The sequence below is a fragment of the Tamandua tetradactyla genome, chromosome 8, assembly GCF_023851605.1.
Source record: "Tamandua tetradactyla isolate mTamTet1 chromosome 8, mTamTet1.pri, whole genome shotgun sequence".
NCBI lineage: Eukaryota > Metazoa > Chordata > Mammalia > Pilosa > Myrmecophagidae > Tamandua > Tamandua tetradactyla.
Genome location: NC_135334.1, coordinates 41,208,571 through 41,232,673, shown reverse-complemented (window position 1 = coordinate 41,232,673; position 24,103 = coordinate 41,208,571). Strand labels below are relative to the sequence as shown.

The window sequence follows — 24,103 nt, the reverse complement described above, 5'->3', positions numbered from 1 at the left end:
AAGATGTTAGGAGCATGTAGATTCAGGCACAAAATAATAAGTAATGTAGGTGTCAGTTTCTGACCTTATTTTTTTCTCACATCCAGTCCTCTTCCTTCCCCTTCTATACTCTGCATTGCAGAGGTCACTCCTCCAGGCTCTATTCTCCCAGGCACCCAACTGGTATTGGACATGGGGAGGCCCTGTCAGGAGGTTATAGGGTAAGAGAAAAAGAGAAGCTAGGGTATTTACTTCCCTGTCTGCCTCAATTTGTGTCTACTCAGTAGCTCCAGCTACCACCAGATAGGCTGCCAGTTTCCAATGTCTGCTGTGTGACCCTGTCACTGGATCTTCAGCATGACTCTTTCCTTTGTTCCTCCAGCCAAAAAGTGAAAGCAGCTTCTGCTGCTGCTAATTTCTGGGTTGCCTTACCATCTCCTCTAGAGGAAGATCCATACCTATGGATCTAATTTCTTGTTCCATTCTTTTGGTTTAAATGCTTAAGCATGATTTGTTTTACTGGTCGGACCTGACAAAGCTTGATTCACTGTTTCACGAGTAAAATGATGGCATAAAAGGTCATTTTTTTCTCTGATCATCTTTATGTCCCATTGTTTTTATTCAAAATCAGAATATTTAATGAGATAATTATATTTTCATTGTTGTGGTATTCTTGATGTTCCCAGATTTTAAACTTCATGTGAAAAGAGAACTGCTAAAAGATGCATTAGTAAAATTGCAACTATGGGACCAAAATAAAAAGTCTTAGAAAACAAAGCATGGACCTACTTTTAGAAAATCTGCAATTAAAATTCAAGGAAAACAATTTCCAATCTACATTTAATAAGATGGGAAGGATAAATGATGAGTAATTATGAATTATTATGACAGACATCTGTAAAATACAAGGATTACTGTTAAGGAAATTCAAAGAAATAGAGTTTATTCTCAAAGATAGCAGTTAAATTCTTTAATATATAAATTTGAAGCACAGTCAGTAAAAAATTGAAATGAACTAAATTTTTACCATGTAAAAAAAAAGTAATAAAACATTAAAATTATTTAAAAAAACAAAGACTCAAAACTGACAGTTTTCCAGGGAAATATGCAAAGCAAATATAATCTGTTCTTAAACAAAATTAAATAAGAGTTACCAGGGACAGAATGTTCAAACATTTTAATAGTTGTAATAAGTGCAATGAGTAATCATTTAATTTGGCAGACTTTATTGAAACCCTATGACATGCTAGGCATAGAGCTAAGCACTGAGAATACAAAGATAAATAAGAGATGGTCTTTGCCCTCAAGAGTTGAGTGTAACTAGAAAGATACATAAACAACTGTAAGACAATGTAACAAGAGCTATGACACATTCCCACAATGTGTTGTGAGAATATAGCGGAGGGAGCAATTAGTTCTGCCAAGGGCAGTCAGGGTAAACTACAGAAAAGAGGTGCCATTGGAGTTCATTCTCGGATTCATTCATTATGCCAAGAAGAAGAAAGTCCAGCCTAAGGGAAGAGGATGAGCTAAAGCAGGATGAAATGAAAGGACATCCTGTTTGGAGAACCGTCTAGTGTGTTTAAAATCTAGCATGTTGGGATAAAGTAAATGGAAATGAGACGGGAAGGTAAGCAGGAGATAGATAATAGATTTTCTGAACACAGAAAGAGATCTGGACTCTGTTCTGTGCCACATCAGTAAAAGCTCATGTCACGGTAGGCCTTTAAGATGTCAGCTAAAATATAAATGTTAAATGCTTTGAGAATGTTACCAGTGTTAATTGTACAGTAAAAGTAAAGGGTTGGCTTCTTAGTTATATATGTACCATTTTATGCCTGAATGTTAATTGATTAATAAAGATCTTCTGTAGAATAATAACAGTGGAGTATAGCAGAAAGAGCACTAAATTTAGACTCAGAAAATTTAGAACTAAGCTGCTACTTACTAGCTGAATGACCTTGAGTAAATAATTTATTGTCTTTGAACTTCACTTTCCTCATTTGTAAAATGGAGACATACCACATACTCACAGGGTTGTTGCAATGATCAAAAATAATTGTGGTCATGAAAAAACATTATAAGCAATAAAGAGCTGCAGTGTATTGTTATCAAAGCAAAATTTCCATTTAAACTTCTTCAGTAAGTGAATCATAATATTTAAAAGAAACATGAACATGAAATTTTTAAAAACACTCTAGAACAGTGGTCCTTAACCTTTCCTGATCTAAGCTGTAGAGCTTTCTTCTCATAGAGATGCAAATACATGCGCTCAAATCCTTTTGCACATAATTTCAGGTATTTCACAAATTCCTTGAATCCACAAATGGCAATACAATAATGCTTCCCAGTAGAAATACAACTTTGGAAGGGTATATTTTAAACTCTACATTGTTCCTGTTATATAATAACAACTAATAAATATTTATTGGACAAAGAAATGAATGAGATGGCTGTTTTAAGATATATTTTCATTGAGTCTCCAAGACTAAGGAGGAAACCCAATAGCTAAACCAAAGGGAATCAACTTCTAACATCCTATCCTCTCTGGAAGAGTTTTGGTCACTTACCTCTCTGTGCCTGGAGTTTTGGTATCTGTTTGCACTCCCCACAGGCCTCAAAATGTTCACTCTTTTACCCAAGAGTTATTTACAATAATCTTTATTAATATAGTAATCTATCCTACATTAGCCAATGTCTAGGGGCAGGGAATGTGGAGGTAAATATAAGGTTTCTTCCTCTTATTATAGTCTAGTTGGGGAGGCAGACAAGTAAATAAAAGATATAGCGTAGCAGACCTGTCAGTAGACAGTCTGTCCCCTTTCATTGTGCTCTATATGACTTCCCACTGACAAATTCTAACTCCTAACCATACCCCTACTTCTCTGAGCATAGTTGTTTTCCCGAAACTACACAAGTCTGCTTTCCCTGAAGAATCTGGAAATTAGTACCTTCCAGTTATGTTCAACCAATGACTGACAGGTGTTGGTGGTTTGGTTCTGAGATGTATTTTGCATCATTTTCCAGTAGTTTCTGTGTAGGATTTAAGTTTTGTGGCCCACTGTGATCATTTGCACACCCTTTAGTATCTGCTTTCCCTTTCCTGTATCATGTTTCCACTACCCTGCCATTGTTCCATGCGCCTCCCAAATTATTTGCTCTTAAATCCTTGTCTCAAGATCTGCTCTTGTGGGGAACCCAAACTAAATAGTATTGTAGAGTCAAAAATGGAGGCATACCAATATTCTGGGGCAGCTAGAAGGAAACATCTGATGGTATGGTGGACCATGACAAACTCTGGGACCTGTCCTGTAACTCCTTGTTCAAGAGTGCTTTGAAAACTATTGTTTTTTCTTTCTTTGCTTTATATATAGGTTATATTATACAATAAAAAAAAAGTTAATAAAAAAATGGAGGCTTGCATAGGGTGTCATGGTAGAAAATGAAGATACTAAAATAAAAGATAAAGTTGTCATGGATGTCTGCTTGGAGAATGCAAAATGAACCAGTCCTAAAGAGATTGCCTAGGCAGAAAGGGTGGACAGGGTGTCCTGGAGAGAAGAAAAAACACATTAAGAGGCACTGAGGTGTGCAGCTGCAGAATATATCTAGAGAACAACCAGTTGTTTCTGTGCTGGTGTGAAGGGTGCTTGCCCCTGGAGAAATGGCAGATGATGGAGCTGGAGAAATCGGTTGAGGTTACCTCATAAATTGTCTTGCGTGCTAAAGCCAAGGAGTCTGGGTTTTATCTTAGAGTCCAAGGGAGACAGAAACACTGAAGAATTTTAAGGATGGGAATCAAACAAGCAGATTTGTAGTTAAAAGATCAGGTAGCAAAGTCAGGGTGAGATTAGAGGAAAGGCACATGGGAGGCAGGGAAACTAAGAAAGTGCCTTTCACACTTCTCATGGTGGGAGCTGATGATAAAATTGAAAATATCCCTCACTGACTAATTGACTTTGGGGGAATTAATTTACCTTATAGTGCCTTGTTTTCTTCATAGATAAGACTGGGATAATATTATTTTCGTTCAGTGTCTTGTGAGAACTAAATAAAAATGTATGTAAAAAGCCTAGGACATTTTCTAGCAAACAATAACTGTTATTTACTAAGCACCATTATTATTAAGGCACTGAAATTAAAGTTGAGAAAAAAGCAGGGCCACTTGTGAGAGATTTCTGATGGGATTTACTAGTCAGATGGAAATGGAATGCGAGCCTAAGACACAGGACTCCTAGATTTTGCCTTGGAAGTCTGGATGGATGATGGGATAATTCTCCAAGGTAGAAGAGGGACAGGTACTGAACACATGTAGTCTGAATACCCTTCAGCCATCCATTTTCAACAGAGATAAACAGATCTAGAGCAAAAGGGAAGGATCTGACTCAGATCACGTCAGGAGTCATCAGTATGTAGGTGGCTGGTGAGCCACGTGTGTGGATGAGTGTGTTGTGAGGGTTGAAGAGGGAGGTTTGGGGAACAATGACATTTACAAGGTGAGAAAAGAAATACCAGCTTGAAATTCAGGCTCCAGCTTAAAATTCTTGCCCTGGAAACAGTAATACCCACTCATTTGGGGAAAATCTTGTGGTTTCATATGTGAGAAAAGCCCAAGAAGTAAGATTTGGAACATAGCTTAAAGAAAAGGGAGACAGGAACTCAGACTGAAAGATGCTGTTTGGATAAAACTGCCTGTTTGTCTGATTCTCTGTAACATGAACAATAACCTAAATCATGCCAACAGAACAGGCCGTGTACTAGAGAGGCACAAAAAGACTTAGAAAGCACTGCATATTAACTTGCTTCCTTCCGCGGGACACCTGGGATCTTTACATCTGGGCACTGCAGGCAGATGTGGGTTCACTCTATGGAAGGAATTTCTAAGTAATATTCTGTAATAATGAATGGACTGCCTTTTAAGGTAGTGAGCCTCTGGTCCCAGAAGAACTTTTTTTGCACTAATCCATCAAATTATTACAATGTGCATATTTTGATAAAGTACAACGCAGAAATTACTTTTCTGAATGATGTGTACTTCTTAATTCAGTTCATTAAGTGCTATCTAAGCAGAGATGTGGTTTTATCAGTAATGTCAGCTCACAAAATACAAACCTCATATAGAAACCTACCAGGATGAAATCAATAACAGGCAGCCAGGCGAGGAAGGCTGGTGTGAGCCCCTCTTGCTCTGAGGAGACCCCCGGGGCAGGCACCTCTCCTGAGAGAATTACAATCTCTTGGTGGAAAACACGTTTCCTCATGTAGCGATAGAATGACGCTTTTAGCAAAGTACCCAATACATTTCTCTGGACTTACCATCTAAAGTTCTTCATGTACAGATTACTAAAGCTACCTTTTTTAAAAATAACAACAGCAAAAAAAGGCTAAAAGAAACAATTCAATTAAGTTAGCAACAAGTCTTTCATAACAGCTTCTAGGTAGGAAACCAAATTGTGTTGTCAGAGGTCAAAGGCTGGACAGACACAGGAGTGGGAGATATCCGGACTTGGGGTGTCACAGTAGAAAAGAAAGGGGTGTGTGTGAGTTAAGGTGACAGATACTGATGGGAATGGGCAGATCCTGGGTCACCCCTTGCAGATCTTACCCGTGAGTAACGAGCGTCCTCGGCTTCAGGAAGCTGTTGTGCCCTGGCTCTCCACTCCACGACTCCCCATGGGTACAGGCGGACTCTTACTTTTGGCCTAATCAACTGATTGGATCCAGCCAAAGGAAACAGAATGCTGGCCTTGAGAAGTCTCATCTGCTCTTTAAACTCCTCATTGTCATCTGATTCTGCATCAGGTAAGTGATAGATTTTGATGTTAATGTTCTTCAATTTGGCCCAGAATCCTTTCCTTCACTGCTCGGTCCTTCAGAGTCAGCTTTTGCAATGACAGGCACAATGTTCGCCTTATTGGGTATCACATTCATGAACACGGCATCTGAGGACTTAAATCCAGGTCCAAAGGGAAAATAAAATTAAAACAGCAGTGCGCTCTATCTATGATGTGTCATCGATTCGTCCCACTCTTGTCGTGCAGGTACAATTTAAACTGTTTGTCAATATAGGACATTCCCTGCGGTTGAGGGGGTCACCAGAGCCAGGCATGTCCACCACTGTCAGGTGCAGCTTGACCCTTTGCTCTTCAGTCTCAATCACTGAGGCCTCAATTTGGACAGTTCTTTCCATTTTCTCTGCCTTTCCAGGTATACTTCTTTCTGGGTAGAGGTCATTCAAGAAAGGCTGTTTATGAAAGTCAGTTTCCTAAACCCGATTCACCTACCACCATTAACGTGAACTCAAAACCTGTTTTCACTGATTTTCAGTGCACTCAATTGGGAAGATTTGAAAATCCAACATAGCCAGGAGTTTCTGGATTTACAGACTGAGTCGGTTGCTCATGGACACTTTTAGTGACGTTTCATCAGTCATGGAACTGAAAACTCTTTCTCAGAGAGATTTGTGCAGGTGTTGTGTTCACTGATTGCATGTTAAATTACAAAATTATGAGAGACCTTACACATCTTTTCCATTGGCATATTTAAATTTGCAACCAACTGGAAAGAGTTTTTGATTTATGATAATGTTCCTACAGTCCAGTGATTCTCTATGGGAGTGGTGCTGCCTTCAAGGGGCTGTTTTGTAAAGGTGTGTGAGTGTTTTGGGACATCACGAAAGTTGGAAAGGCACAGTTGGTTTGCTTGTTTGCTTGGTCTTCACAGTAAGTTTCTTAGTTTATTGCCTAAATATTTTTTTCTTTATTAGAGAAGCTGTGGGACTACAGAACAATATTGCATAAAATGCAGGATTTTCATAGACCACCCTATAATTAACACTTTGCTTGGTATGGAAATTTTTGTTACAATTGATGTAAGAATATTTTTATAATCGTACTATTAACTGTGTTCCATGGTTTAACGTAGGATTCACTGTATAATGCAGTTCCATGGATTTCTTTAAATTTTTATTCTGTTCCCATGTGTTCTAGTTTGCTAGCTGCCAGAATGCAATATACTAGAAACAGAATGGCTTTTAAAACATGAAATCTATTAAGCTGCTAGTTCACAGTTCTAAGACTGCACAAATATTCAAATTAAAGCAAGGTTGTAGAAATGTGTATAATCGAAGGCATCCAGGAAAAGATACCTTGGTTCAAGAAGGCCAATGCCATTCCGAGTTTCTCTCTCCATTGGAAAGGTACATGGCGAACATGGCAATGTCTGCTAGCTTTCTCTCCTGGCTTCTTGCTGCATGAAGCTCCCCAAGGGGCTTTTACCTTCTTCATTATCAAAGGTCTCCAGTTGCATGGGCTCTTGTGGTGCTCATGGCTCTCTCATGGCTCTGCTGCTCTCAAGCTTTTTTCCAAAATGCTCCCTCTTTTAAAGGATTCCAGTAAACTAATCAAGGCCCACCTGGAATGGGTGGAGTCACATCTCTCTTTAATCAAAGGTTAAGACCCAAGATTGGACTTGTCTCATCTCTGTGGAGATAATCTAATCAAGTTTCCACAGAACTGAATAGGCATTAAAAGAAACTGCTGCCTTTGTGAGATGGATCAGGATTAAAACATGGCTTTTCTAGGGTATATAATTCTTTCAAACCAGCACACCATATATATGATTTAACATTATCCCTTTTAATTACATTCAGATATATATTTCAGTGCTAATTATATCCACAATGTTGTGTTACCATCTCCACCACCCATTATCAGAACATTTCCACCATTCTAAATAGGAATCCTGTATATTTTAAGCTTTAACTTCTCATTCCCTACCCCACCCCATCCTCTTGTAACCTGTTCTCTAAATTCTGACTCTATGAGTTTGCTTATTCTAATTATTTCAAATCAGGGGAATCATAGTTTTGTGTCTGGCTTATTTCATTCAATATGATGTCTTCAAGGTTCACCCGTGTTTTCACATGTATCTGGATTTCATTCCTTTTTACAACTGAATAATATTCCACTGTACATATATACCACATTTTACTTATCCTTTCATTGGTTAATGAACAATTGGATTGCTTTCATTTTTGCCAATTGTGAATAATGCTGCTCTGAACATAGGTGTGCAAATATATTTTAAAGTCCCTGCTTTCAGTTCTTTTGGGTGTATACTTTGTAGTGGGAAGGCCAGGTCATATAATGATTCTATATTTAGCTTGCAGGGGAACTGCCAAATGGTTTTCCACAGCAGCTGGCACCATTTTACAGTGCCATCAGCAATGAATGGGTGTTCCTTTTTCTCTGCATCCTCTCCAACACTTGTAATTTTCTATTTTTTCAGTAGTAGCAATTCTAGTGGGTGTGTAAAATGGTATTGCTTTCTGCTTTTGATTTGCATTTCCCTGATGGCTAATGATGTTGAGCATCTTCTCATATATTTTCTGGCCATTTGTATATCTTCTTTGGAGAGATGTCTATTCAAGTCTTTTGCCCATTTTTTAAATTGGTTGTTTGTCTTTTTGTTGTTAAGTTGAAAGATTTCTTTATATAGTCTAGATATTAAACCTTTATCATGCATATGGTTCCAAATATTTTTTTCCATTATGTACATTGCCCTATTGCATTCATGAAAAAATCCTTCAGAAGAATGTATGGGTGGTTCAGGAGTAGAATGCAAGTCTTCCATGAAGGACACCTGGGTATGATTCCTGGACCATGTACCCCTTCCCCCACCCCACCAAAAAAAAAAGTCCTTCGTGGAAAACTAGATCTGCATTTGCAAAGAAAGAGGGAGGAAACTTAACTCATATTTAATACAAAAATCAAATCAAATTGGATCAGACCTAAATATAAGAGCCAGAACCTTCAGACTGCTAGAAGAAAACACAGGGATGCAATGCTTTCTTAGACTTTACACCTAAAGCACAAGCAACAAAAGAAACAATAGATAAATGGGACCTCATCAAAATTAAAAAGACTTTACCATGAAAATAAAATGGCACTATTGATTCTTAGCAATAAGAACCCATGGACAGAAGTCTTACACTGACTAATAACTCAAGCGGTTGGAAAATACGGTAAACCATGTGATACCATAGAAGAATCGATCATACCAGCTTTTGGAAGGTTATAAGTACATTGATGGAAAAACATTTTAATTAAATATTTTTTCTATGTCATTGAACAATGAAAATATTTCAACAAGAATCAAGAATTTGGTTAAGTTATCAGAAAGCAACTGAAAATGAACTAGAGTCAAATGAATTTTAACCGCAACAGGATGAATGTATTCTGTGCAATAATAAAGCTTTACTACTTACATGTTAATTTTTAAGGAATGAAGAATATGTTGAGGAAATACTATTTTCAAAATTATTGATAGTGAATACAAAGGAGTAGTCAAAAATTGGACTCTTGAAACCCTTATGGTTACTTTACCGAAAAAAAAAATATTTATCTAATGCCTTTACATTAGAACAGATAGAGCACCAGCAATATTTAGCAATGTGGATTTATTAACCAACTTAAAATAATAGCTCTAGGTATTTTAGAAATTCAGCACATCAGTCACTGGCTATATATGATGCTAAAAATCTTAGTGGAAGTCTCCACAAATTGGTGAATACTGTTCACAATCTTATTAATACAATTGACTAAGTGTTCTTAATACAATAGACTGTAAACTGAAACTGAAGAAAGGTTTGAATGTCTTATCCTTACACATGAATATAAGATGACTCTCTGAGGAAACATTGAAAAAGATTTTGTTTACTATTTAATAGTATTATTTATGTTTTCATTCACCTAATGAAAAATCAAATATTAAAATGGAAATGGTATGGCATGATATGCATTTTCATATATATTTGAAAAGCTAATGAGACTCTTAAAATGCAAGGAATAAAGCCAATCTCAATAAAGTGATGAGAATTATTATTGAATTTAATCATAAACACTGATGACAAGTGAAGTAATCATGGTTTCACTACATGCCAAGCTTACTTGTACCTTATTTCCCTTAGTCAGGAAGGTTGCTTCTTAATATCTGCTCCTTAGTTATCTAAGCAACCAACTCCAAGGATATCATTTTGAGGTTTTGTTTCGTGGACCCAATTTGAATACCAGTTACTGTATTAATTAGTGCCCCAGCAAGAAAAAAATGGCACCCTCAAATTAGCTAAGTTGAGGTGAATTTGAAGGGATTATTTATAATAGTGTGGAAAATCAGAAGGGATAGAGCAGTACTTAGGAACTTGTAACTTGTACCCAAGGCCTGAAGCAGGAAAGGTAGGGAGTGATTATAAGAACCTGAAGACAGAACAAATTTTGAGGAGGGCGCTTTCTGATAGGAGCCAAGACCTTCTGTGGGGGGAGGTTACCAGCCTATGGAGACCCACAGTGAGAGAGGAAGCAGAATAAATACCTGATCTCACTCTTTTTAACCCTCTGATCTCTTGCTAGTACTTCCCATTGGCAAACCCAGCCATAAGTCAGCAGTGCAGGATGTCCATTTAATGAAGCTTGTAATGGTCCATCTTTCAGGGTGCAAAGCAGATGGAAGATTGGAGAGGGCCTCTGGAAAAGTGAACAGAACATATCCAGGGTAATTCTAAGACCTTTTTTTTTTTTGAAGTTCTAGAGACAAATCATTCTAGAAACCCAAATAGATAGAATGGGAGATATATTTTCCATGTTATTTTATTTACTACCTCATCCCATGTACTAACAAAGAATTATTTGATCATTACCCTTATAAAGTAAGACGAAGTTCATTTTCAAGATTAGCAAACTAGTTTTTCCACTTTGAAGGTTTGTAATTAGTCTCTGCCTATTATTTCTGTTTTTTATTTGTCTCTTATGTACAAATAAATCTGGTCAATTATTAACCACATTTTTATTCTTGTCTTTCCTGTATCCATGACCTTCCATTTCCCTAAGCTTCTTGTTTAGCTTGATTTTATTTTTTATTTTTTTATTTTAAAATTAAAAAAAAAATTCTAGCTTGATTTCTTTATTCTCTTAAATTTTCTTACATTTTATAAGCAGATACAGGAATCTGACTAATTCAGATTGCTCTGCCAAAATTTTGAACGAGATATTTTTGACTTACATGGATTTTTTAAAAATTTATAATAATATATGCATGGTTCATATTTCAGGACTAAAGGAAGTTTTACAAAATACTGATTATAAAAGAGAGAACATTGGTTTGACAGTGTTGAAGTCCACTCTTATAGTCTATCGATAGGTTCAGTGTGGCTAAGAAACTAAGACTTGTCTATGCAAAGATAGAATCTTCCAATCATCTGAGGAAAATAAATGGACTCAGTTCAGAGTTGCTTGGTTTGGACATTCATTTCTTTTATTCTTGGACTTTTTATTAGACCACAATCAATTGAAATAATCAATTACTTTAAATAGACCTCAAAACTCCAAGGAATTAACTTATAAACTCTTCAAACCAAGAACAGAGTCCAAATGTTTATAATCTAGCAAATCAGAATGTAACAGTAATAAAAGGGTTTCTCTTTAAAATAACCACAATAAAAGCTTAAGAAGAAATATATGTAATCTATATTAAGAAACTACAGAATTTAGTGGAGGATCGTCAAACAAAACCCAAAGAGATGGAAAGATAAAACATGTACCTTGATGATAAGATTTAATATAATACATCTGGTGGTGCATTATTTCTTGTCAAATTAGTTTATAAGAGTAATACAAATCCACTCACTACCCAAAGTATATGGTTTGGCAAACTAGATAAAGTTACTGTAAATTCACTTTGAAAACAAACGAAAAACAAGAACAAGTACAGCCAGGAGTACATAAGGAAGGATGAGGAAGAGGATTTGCACTGCCAGATACTGATTAGTAAAACTTTTAGATACATAGTACACTATGAGCTATAACTAGTCAGTCTTGACTGTAAAGTCCATGTTTTTATTTACTCTATTATACTACTTCTTTCAAAGGGAAGGAAAAAGCTTATAATTAAACACAATAATATGCAATCGGATAAAGAATTTTAGTGTGTTCATTAGATGAATCCCTGTGATATCATTAAAAACATACATTTTGAAAGAATATTTAATGCGGGAAATACTCATTGTGTAAATCATTAAATGATTTAAGAATACAGAGGGTAAAATATATGTCCACTATAACCCCAATTCTGTAAATAAAAATATATATGACTGCAAAAATATTAGAAGAAATCATATGAAATTTTAAGAATGATGTAATTAATCTTGGAGTAGCTGGTTTATTTTTCTTCTTTAATCTTCTCAAAATCATGATTTTTTTTTTTACCATCAGAAAAATTTAAAGAAGTTGTTCCAATAATTATTTACACACTATAATTATAATGTTCAGTAAAAGCCCTCCTTACAGGGCTGCATTCCCTCTACAGAGAGCCTCAGGATTCCCACCCACGCTGAGTCCTGGCTTGCAGTTAGGATAATACCCCACCACTAAGTAATGTTTACCAAGAGTGTATTATTATTTCCCCAGCCTGTTTATGAGAGTTGCATTTATTATTGTTATTCTCTCATTTAATCAACTAATATGTAAATAGATAAAATAGTATCAGAAAAACAAAGAGAGCTGTTGTTTCTGTGAACTAAATTGAAGGTTTTGAAAAGACTTCATAAAGGCTAGTCAGTTAAAAGAAAGAAGGAAAGATGGATGAAAGGAAAGAAAAATAAAGTAAGGAAAGGAAGACAGGAGAAAGAAAACCTGCTTAAATGGGTAGAGCTGAGAAAAAAATTTAAAGGAAAAGTAGGGGGGGATAATAAAAATCTAGAAATATTTAACATTCACAATAAACTGTTACACAACCTAAAGAATTTGAAACTGGAAAGAGTAAATGCTGGACTACACTTGTGGCTTATACAAGAAAAACCACAGGTAACCCGAAATATGGGCCCATACCAACAGAAACTACCAAGATCCTTCATCAAAAGATTGGTGAAAAAGGAATATTTATGGATCTAATTTAAAATAAAATGTTGAAAATCCATGCATGTTTTTATTGAGACTCCCTAACCAATTTTTTTTTAACTTATATGACCATCTACCAATTCTGAGGGAGCAGAATAAGATGACTTCAGCTGTATTGTATTTGTTGTTAAAGTTGTATGCTGAATCTGAATTTGGAAGAGCAGAAAAAGCACAGGATGGGGGTCTCGCAATCTGGATTATAGTTGAACTCAGTCACTAACTAGCTATGTGCTTTTAAAATTTTTAATGCAATTTTATTGAGATGGATATGTTCACCTACCGTATAATCATCCAAGGTATATAATCAGTGGTTTACAGTATCATCATAGAGTTGTGCATTCATCACTGCAATCAATTTTTGAACATTTTCATTACTCCAAAAAATAAAAATAAAAGTAAAAGACAACACTCAAAACATCCCATATCCCTTATTTCCCTCCCCCCATTTATTTTCTTTATTTTTGTCCTTATTTTTTATTCATCTGTCCATTGGATAAAGGAAGTGTCAGCTACAGGTTTTCACAGTCACAAGGTCACACACTGTAATAGCTATATAGTTAAACAATCATCTTCAGGAATCCAGGCTACTGGATTACAGTTCAACAGTTTCAGGGGTTTTCTTCTAGCTATTCAAACACACTAAAAACTAAAAAGCATATCTATATAATGCATAAGAATAACCTCCACAATAACCGCTAGACTCTATATAAAATCTCACAGCTACTGAAACTTTATTTTGTTTCATTTCTCTTCCCCCTTTTGGTCAAGAAGTCTTTCTCAATCCATGATGCCAGGGCCAAGCTCATTATGGGGAGTCATGTCCTCTCTTGCCAGGGAGATTAACACCCCTGGGAGTTTCGTCCTTCATAGCAGGGAGGGCAGTGAGTTCACCTGCAAAGTTGGCTTAGAGAGAGGCCACATCTGAGCGACAGATGACTCTTAGTCATCATTATAAGTAGCTTAGCTTTGCAGGAGTAAGTTTCATAAGGGCAAACCCCAAGATCAAAGGCTCTGCCTGTTAAATTGATAGTTAATGTTTCCAAGAATATCAGGAATTCCTCTGGTGTGTAAGTTTAATAGTTCCACATTTTACCCCTGTCCTTGAGGGGAATTTGCAAATACTTTTTTATTCTCTGCCCAGATTACTCTGGCAAGTATCAGGGCATCTCACCAACCTGTACAAACCAAGAAGATCTCACTGCCTATTCAAGTTTTCGTGTAATTCTGGTGTTTGAATAAGCTGACCATACAAGTTAAATTAGAGACTGTGCATCAGAAGATAAAAATTTTGTACCAATAAACATCTTTTCCTTTGGTCTCACACAGAGGTTGAAATTTGAAAACACTGTCAATACCATCCTTTACCCTTTAGTATGCTTTACCTTAGTCCTCACCAGATCAGCCTGATTCATATCTCTAATTGAAATTTGATTTCTTTTCCAACTTTTTAAACAGTTGCTGTATGGATTAATGATGACTTTCATAGCTGCAGAACTCTAGCTCTGAGTCTCAGGTGTCACATAAATACCCAAATTCCAGGGAACAACTAGGTTTAGAAATATTTCAGAATTTAGAAATGAAAGTTATAACTCAGGAACAGATGTGACTGTTGTAAGAGATTATAATCTAGGAACCTTTACAATAAGCCTTCACCTGATAACCTGTGCTCTCAGACTCAGTTCTCAGAGTTTGCATATTATAGTTGGTCCATATAAATAAGGTGTTATAATGTTTGCCTTTTCATTCCAGGCTTATTTCATGCAATATACTTTCTCAAAGACCATTCACCTAGTAACTATGTACTTTTGAGCATGTCTCTTAACCTCTCAACCTTAATTTTAAATGAAATGGAGCCAGAAAGTCATTCATACTTTCTGTAATTCTATTATTTGTAAATAGACATAAAGTAACCACTAAGCTTACAACTGTAAGCTTAGGGAAAATATTTCAGTGATTTATGGTATGTAAATGCAGTTAAAACTAGCTTATTTTTTGTAGACCATAGGAAAGGAGGGGTATAAATATAGCTCAAAAACTTGAGCTGTATCTCAATTCTTTCCCAGAGGAGAAAAGCAGAAAATCACACTTATTAATATAAATAAACAGGGGGAAATTAATATATCAAGAATTTTTAATTGTTGTTAAGATTCAGAAATATTTGATCTTCTTTTTAAAGTTAAATCTAGCCTGAAGCTATTGTATTATTAAATAATTTAACACAACTGAACTCCAAATCCAGTTCTGTTGCTGTTGAATTGCTTTAGTACCAATAAAAAATCTAACAATCATGACTTGTCAAGAAAACATCTATTTTGTCACTTAGCCCTGAACCTTACCCCAGGGTATATGAGCAGAGCCAGTGCTATTCTGAAGAATTAAAGAGTTTGCAGGAACACATTCCATAAATTAACAATTATAATTATAAGCCTAGTGAGGAAGCCATAAAACCATAGTAACCCCTCTGTTCATACTCCCACTGACCACTAGTGACCCAGGAGACTGCCATTAAAATTCTTCGTTTGTTTTAAAGGCTTCTACATCCTTCTGAAATGCACATTCACAATGATGGAGAATAAAAAACATCTGCCCTAAACTAGTTCAAATGTCCTGGGAAAAAATTGCCCTGAATATCCCTATAAGCAAGTTGTGTTTTATACTAAAATAATAATAAAGCCAACCAAAAGGAAGTCAGTCAACCAGTTGATTAGTAACTCTAGCCAGAGCTAAGTTTAGACTTAAAAAGGGAAAAGAAAAACAAATTGCAAGTAAAATCAATTCCAAATGATTTTCAATGAGTTCAGCTTACCCATATCCTTAAAGTAGGAACCAAAGAAAATATTATATGCAAGGAGGCATAAAATGATAATGTATTTCATTTTAACAATTAACTTTTTGATTCTCATATACCAAGTGTCTCTTTAATCATCTGTGTTTTTGGAGATGGCAGCTACAGTAAAAAGAACAGAAAACCTAAAGGGTTTGAGTTCTTAGTGTTTGGTTATACTACTTTGAATAAATCACTTAACCTATAAGAATTGTGATTGTTTATCAAGGGAAAAAAGCGGCATATTTTGCCTTCCTTATAGCATTATTTGGGGAACCATATGAGATAATATATGTGAAAGGGTTTTGTGAACTCTAAATTCTATATTGTTTTTTGTACTTAAACATTAATAAGTATTATATATAATTTGTGTATACTGTCTGTTTCCTTTACAAGATTATGGCCTCCACAATATCTTATACATCTTAATATCTTTCAGAGAATAAGCCTGGTTTCCTTTTATTTATGTATTCATTCAAGCTTGCTTATTTATTAGCATAACGAATACCATGAATCCACCATCCAGAAGGACTAGAGCATCAGCAATTACTGCATGTTCTTCCTCTCCCTTCCATCCCCCTACATCTCCTCATTCAAGCTTAATACTCTCCTGAAACTAGTGATATTCATTCTTTCTTTTTTATTCTTAATTTAGTTTTTAAAATATTTTTATTTAAGAAAACAAACAATGCACTCAGGACCACCAAAAATGGATATCTTAGTTAGCTTAACCATAGGCACATTTAGTTTTATAGTATATATATTCTGTAGAAGTATATGGATAAAGTTGCTTTTGACTTTTTTAGGTGTATCCTGTCATATGAAACCTTTTGGGACTTGTTCTAAAAGCTATCAGGACTCATTTTGAAGTAATGGAAATTAAAGCACAGGGACAGAGAGCTTGAACAAAGGTGGAATAGAAAGCTCAGCAGAGCTTGCATGGAGACCTTATGCAAGCATAAAATTTAGTTTCTTCATTGATAGAATAGGGATTTTACCTGAAAAATCTTTATTCTCACAAGAGTTGAAGTGATTAGTCCAAATTACACAAATATTGAATAATCTATTCATGTGACTCGGGCTTATACATTTGCAATGGGTTTTACTTTAAAAATACATCTGAAAATATATATATATATATATGTATCTGTCTTCCAAAATGTATTTTGTTGTTGCTGCTTCAACATCTTTTTTCAGGTGTAACTCACAAACCACAAAATTGACCCACTGCAAACTTAAGAGTTCAATGATGTTTAGAATTGTACAATAAGCACACAGTGCAAATTTTAGAACATCTCATTACTCCCAAAAGCTCTCTTATGCCTTTTTGTAGCTAATCCCTATTTCTACCCTTAGGCACTGACTTTTCATTTCCATCAATATTCTTTATCTAGACATGTCATATAAATGGAATCACACAACATATATAGTCTTTTTTCATCTGACTCTATGACTGAGCATAATTATCTTTGAGTTCATCCATGTGGTAACATGTACCAGTAGTTTTTTCCTTTTCATTGGTGAGGAGCATGCCATAGTGTGGAAATGCTGTGTTCCATTCACTGGTGGATAGATATTTGGGTGTGTCCAGTTTGGAGTTAAAAATGTTGGTATTTTAGTGTTTTGGGGACGTATATTTTCATTTCTCTTGCACCAATACCTAGGAGAAGGATTGCTAAATCTTATGATAAATTTATGTTCAATTTTTCAAAGAAGTTGTAAACCATTTTCAAAAGTAGCTATACTGTTTTACACTATTCATAGGGTTCCAGTTAGTATTCTTAGTTTTTAAATATAGCCTTTCTGGGTGGACATGAAGTTGTGTCTCACTGTGGTTTAATTTACATTTCCCTAATGACTAATGATGCACTTATTAGTATTTCATCTATCTTCTTTGTAAAAATGTTTGTTTAGATATTTTGCCCACTTAAAATTGATTTAATTGGGTTGTCTTATCCATTTGCAAGAGTTCTTTATATATTCTGGATTTAAGTCCTTTATCGGATGTATGTTTTGCAAATGTATTCTGCCAATTTGGGCATGTCTTTTCATTTTATTAGTGGTGTCTTTAAAGAGCAAAAGGTTTTAATTTTGATGCAATCCAATTTATTAATTGCTTGTTCTTATACATCATGCTTTTGTAGTCATATCTAAGAAATCTTTGCTTATTCCAAGGTCACAAAGATTTTCTCCTATAAGTTTCATAGTTTTAGAAACCTCTTACATTTAGGTTTATGATCACATATGAGTTAATTTTTGCTATGGTATGATATAAGGGTCTAAGTTATTTTTGTTTTGTTCTCCACATATAGAAAGATGATTGATTACATTAGACCACTTCCATCATGGAAAAATACAATTCAATATTTGTAAGTACAGGACAGCAGATTTTTTTTTATCTTTTAGTTTACCATTTTCTATTTTGCTCATAAATAGAACTAATAAATTTAAAATAAATTAGTCAGACCTGTCTATAACTATGAATTTCAAATCTAGAATAAAGTATAATCATTGCCCTGATGCCAAGTGGAAATGCACCGAACTGCTTTAAAATCTTTTACCTACTCAAGTGAAGTGGTCTGGTATCTCATAATCTGCATGACTTGAAATTCTCATCTACAATACTATTTTTAGATGACATAATTTATAGTAAAATATCTTGAACAAGACTATGATAGAGATATTACTAGAGAGATTATCCTCTACTGTCTAAGCTCCTTGGTAATTATATAAGCAATGTTTACATATACTGGTTGAGTTTTTCCCCTTTATTCTGGGTACTAGATATTGGACACAATTGTGGTTAATATATTTTATATTGGTTTTCATAATAATTATTTAAAATATCTATGATATTTTATCAAATTAATGTTAATTTAGTAGTTACTGTGTGTTGGAGGTGTGAAACAAAAAACTTAAAAGTTTATACTAATTAAAAATCTACATCTGACTTCAGTGAATAGATTGAATATCACAACTATTTATTCAAAAGAAGAAACTACAGAGTGAAAGGAAGTCTTTGAATCTTTAATTTATATTTATAATGCAAACAGAAATAAGGTGCTCAAGGGATTGCTCCCTCCCCAAAAGCATTACAGTTTTCATTTAGCATTCAATGTTCTCTGCTGTGGAGTTTATTTATCATATTATAAATTTCAGTCACTGTGCACAGAGCAGGGTCAGGCTGTGTTCTCCTACTTGCTCCCATAGTGTCTGGTGCAGGACATTATTTGCACATTAGTGTGTGCTTACTAAGTAGGAGTTGCAGACTGGGTTAATTGTCATTTATTTAGCACATTACCTTTTCCAATGATGAGGGTATGAAATTTAATGAGCTAAATTTCAAATAAAAGATCAATAATCTGATGAATTCAGAAGTATAGACACATAGCACTTGAGGGAGTAATCTCTGCTTGCAAGCTCATCATCAATAGTTTCTTACATAGTTGGTCTATATTCTGGAAACTTTTACACTTTTATAGCTTTTTGTCTGAATCTGAATAGTGTGGGCAATTTAAGAATTTGGATTATAATTGGAATCCACTGGGAAGTAATCTGCCTATTGGATCAGAAAATTTAAGTTAGATGAAAGCTTACTTAAAACACATGGGTTCTTCTCTAGTCAAAATTTCCAATATGTGACTGATGTATCAAATTCCTAGAAAAGATATGACCATATGTAGATAATTCACTATACGAAAAATATGTTGATAAAATACTCTTTTAACAATCATACCAAACTGAAATTTCTTTTGTACTTTTTTGCGATGTAAATATAAGCCAGCCTAGGATCTTGAGAAGGAAATATCATGGGGAAAAAAAAGTAGCCCTCGAAACAACTGTTAAGGCAATTTAGTTCATCCCTTGTCAAATTGTTGTCCACATCAGCAGAAGGGGCAAAAATACTGTTACCATATTATTTTCTCAGAATGATGCTTCTGCTAATGAGGAGATTTATGTGAAGATCTTGGGAATTATGAACTCTTCAAGACAATTCTAATTATAATGCTCTCTATTTTTTCAATCACTAGCATGACTTTTAGTTTATAGAAACATCATTCATAAACTTTACCCAATAAGTATCCTTTGTGGACCACATACTGTCATCAGGAACACTCAGTTCTGATTGGTACGATAATCACTTACTGGAATTTGTTCATTAACAAGATATCTCATCTCTGGGATATAACACTGAATTGAAAACAATGTAAGTAATGTGAATCACATTACTTTTGGATTCTCAATTCTGGTTCACTCAAGGAAATAAAATGGTTGTTTTCCTAAAACCATTTGTTGTCTTGCAAACTTAATCACCTGTACTTCATCCCAGCAATTCTAAGTATATACATGAAGGAAATTCTAGTACATGTTCAAGAAGCCATGTCCAAGAATGTTCATTTTCATTGTAGCAAAAAGGTAGAAAATAAGCCCTGAAAGCCCATCTAAAGAAGAAGGATTAAATAAATTGTGGTTCATTTGCATGGTGATCTACAAGATGATATAATGATATAGATGAATCTTAGAAGCAAAATGGTGAATGACAAAAGCAAGTTTCTGCAGACTTCATACAAAAACCAGGAAAAACTAAACAGTATATTATTTAGACATATATGCATACATAATAAAACTATAAAGAATAAAGTGATCTAATGATAAACATAAACCAGAATAGTCATAACCTATGGCGGGGGAGTCAGGGCAATGGGTGAGGTGAAAAACACATAGGTAAGAATTATTGGTAATGATACAGGACCTGATTTGGATAGGGAGTCATGATTACCATCATTACACTTCTGTAGGTATTCTTTAGTATATATTAAATATTATATTAAAAAGGAAAATATAATTTTAAAATATGATAAAAATTGACTAGATACTATGAATGCACCAATAAATATTATTTTCTTCTAACAGTTTAACTAAAGAAGTAGTCTTCTCATTTATTTATTTGTTGCTTTGTTCTTTTTTACTGAGGAAATACAAGTAAGGCACTATGCTAAGAACCAGGGCATCAGAGATAAGGTGGTCTGTGTTCTTGAAGAGCTTACATTCTCGTAGAGAAACAAACAACATGATTATAATTCTTGTGAATAGGAAGGATAAATAAAAAATTGTATTAAAATGTCTAGTACAGAGTCAGTGCTAAAAAGTAGTAACTATAATTATTATTATGACTTTTACTGTTGTTACTCGAAATGGGAAAAAATAGCCTTGAGAACATAACATTCAGTAGCTGATATTCTTCAAGAGTACATTTTCTCTCTTACTAACACAATGTATACATAATAATGGCTGTTTCTGTTTCACATGGCGCCTCTGAATAAGCAGAATTTGAAAGGTAAGAGAACAAAGCAAACCAAATATTATTTAATCTAAGCTCTACAACACACTGCTTGTTCTTTTAACATTTACCCTCTTTATAAATGTTTGCCCTTCACTTTAGTCTAATAATGCTAGGAATGCAATTTCCTCAGAGTTCTACTTATCTTTAGAAAGTCAAAACTAAGAATAGTTTACGGGTGAAACAGAAGAACTAAAAAAGCAACACATAACGTTAGAGGCTTTCAACTCTGCAGATGGAGACAAATGGCATCTGAAATCCAGTAGCCCACTTCTTAAAGCATTTGGGGTAAACTGAAATGCCTTGTCACGTGAAGTGACTAATGCCTAAATCAAGGATGATGCCTCAGTCTGATATAAAAATAAGAAGTATAGTTCAAGGAATAGTAAAGCTTAAAAGAAATGAACTTTATAAAGAGAACTACATATCATTTTTACCCATTATTCAGCAGAATTGTATAGCCAAGATGAAAAATAACTCATGAAATCTTCATTTGTGTGCACAAATTTTTTATTCAGTCCCAGTGGACAACCGTACACACAGCCTGAAATTGTTTAATAACCAATAGCTTAGATGCTATATGTCGTACCCAAGCCATGGAGCTTTCAAATCAAATCCTAAATCTAGTAATGCTTGCCACTGGAAATTCCAAAAATAACTCCACCAAAAGGCATGAGTTTTCCCTATAAACAGAGTCCACACCAGGCCATCCATTGTTTCAAGAGGGTGAATTAATAACAATTGAAACAAGTGAATATTTTCACTATAGAAGGCAACTAATCCTTTAAAGATTCCTCACAAAGTGAAGTTCTAATTCAAGTCTCTACACTGTGTGCTCTGGTTTATTGGGGTCAGGTAAAAGGAAGGGCTCTTAGTTAATCATTTTTATATATCTTTTGGCTTTACTTTCTATAAATAGCCAAAAACAAAAGTGAAATAATTTCTCTAGTGGTTAAATAGATCAGTAGCAAAGCGCAGGTCATGGTGGCCTGGCTAATGTTACCTGCTTTTGACTTGGAAAAGGTAAAAACATTCAGAACTGTGAGACAAACAGGCAAGAAATCCATGCTAGTAACTAGGGTTGTCATAAAAATAAAAAAAAAATACAGACGTCCAGTTAAATTTGAATTTCAGATAATGAATTTCTTTAGAAACTAAAGTATGTCCCATGCAATATTAGGGACATTCTTAGACTAAAATATTTGTTGTTTATCTGAAATTCAAATTTAAATGCACATCCAGTATTTCAGCTACTAAATCTGGCAACCGTACTAGGAATGGATTCCAACAATGATGGCAGCAGTGTCTGATTGGGTGTAAAATGGCAGACCTAAGCCCTCTGCATGGTGAATAGTAATATACTCACTGAAAAATGGTATAATACAAAATAAACAGTGACAGTGGCCACCCAGATGTGGTCTGAATTTATAGTCTATTAGAATTAACTATGTTTAAAAATATGCTGACACTCTGGGGATTATAGCATGAATTGGCAATTGAAACATCTCATCATTTCTGTTGCACATTCAGATGACTTCTCAACATACAGCTATTAAGCATGATCCATTATTAATTACTTTAATTAATGTATTCATTCTTTTATGAACTATGCCAGGCACTCCTGGGCATGGAGAATAGAGCAGTGAACAAAATAAACCTTTACCAACGTGAAGCTTGCCTTCCCTTCCAGTGGAAGGAGGCAGAAAACAAATTAACAGATGAAAATAAAATACATCAGAGAATTTATTCAGTCCCAGTGGACAGATTCTTCTCCAGTGCTATGGAGAAGAATAAGGCCACTAAGGGTGACAGGGAGTATTAGGAGTATCAGGTGAGGGATGGTATTTACACTGACTAGTGAAGGACGGTCTCATGATAAGGTGGCATCAGAGCAGAGACCTGGTAAATACGAGGTAGCAAGTCATGGGGTGAAAGAATGAGTATGAAGGTCCTGAGAGTGACATGTTCTCACAGCAGGAAGTCTGGTCAGAGTTGAGCAATTGAAGGGGAGAGTGGTAGGAGTTGGAGATGAAGTCAGGGAGTTAGTATTGGGGGCAGTCTTTAAAGGGCCCTGGACCTTTATTGCCAAAAGTGAAGGCAGCAGCTATGGAAAGGTTGTACGCGCTACACAGGATCCTCTCTCTTCTCAGTTTGATAGAGGCAGCCTGGCCTCTGTGCAGAGGACAGCAGCAGGCTGGCAGCAGGGGAACCAGGGAGAGCCTCCAGTAGGTCCTGCAGCAACCCAGGCAAGGAATGACGGTGATCAAGTGGAGGCTGGTAGCAAGGAAGGTGGTGAGAAGGATCTGGATGTATTTTGAAGGTACGGACAATAAGAAGGAGCAAAGAGAAATAATTCTTGCCCTCGAGAGTCTTTGTCTAGAAGTTGCTGCAATTTATTGAATATTTGTGTGCTAGGAATATACACTGAGCTAAACCCTTTACATACCTTATCTCCCTAAGTCCTCACAATAACCCAATGAGGAAAGTGAGGCTAAGAAGAGCTATGTGCTCAAGTCATATACCTACCAAATAAAAGAGCAGTGCAGAATTTCAGGTTTGACAGATACCAAATCATGGACCAGATGGTGGGGTATATACAGGCTGTAAGTTCAAGACTACATTGTGGAGTTTATGATCTAGTTGGGGAATATTTTAGATCAACATATAAAAGACAGTAAAGTTGCCATTCTGAGGGCAAATGAACTGCCACATTTAAGTGCTTTGTGAATCCAGAGGAGTAGGTAGACTGTGTGATTTAAAGTGCTTGCAAAAGGATTCATGGAGGAGAGAGTACAAACAGGGCCTAGTAAAAAAAAAAGAGGAACATTTGAACTAGGTAGAGAGGAGGAGGATATAAAGCAGTGACAACAACAATAAGTTTCAGAGTTATTTAGGAGTGAGAATGGCATTTTCAGAACAGAGATGACCAACTTGGCTAAAACTGGAAAAAATAGAAGCAGTACCCATACTGTTGAAAACCTGGGTCATCTTAACCAGTTCTATCTGATG

At 35.3% G+C, this 24,103-nt stretch overlaps 1 protein-coding gene and 1 pseudogene across 2 annotated transcripts in view; both read right to left on the bottom strand.

Annotated features, from left to right (window-relative positions):
• Positions 1 to 24,103, bottom strand: part of LOC143643361 (uncharacterized) — an 84,896-nt gene that overhangs the window by 41,657 nt on the left and 19,136 nt on the right. For both annotated transcript variants that reach the window (XR_013156235.1, XM_077112053.1), the window contains exon 3: positions 10,351 to 10,502. Coding sequence is in view for 1 of the 2 variants with exons in the window: in XM_077112053.1 (XP_076968168.1) it covers positions 10,351 to 10,502 (152 nt within the window). In the remaining variant the exon portion in view is untranslated. The remainder of the gene's footprint in view (positions 1 to 10,350; positions 10,503 to 24,103) is intronic.
• Positions 5,494 to 6,374, bottom strand: LOC143643858 (septin-2 pseudogene; annotated as a pseudogene).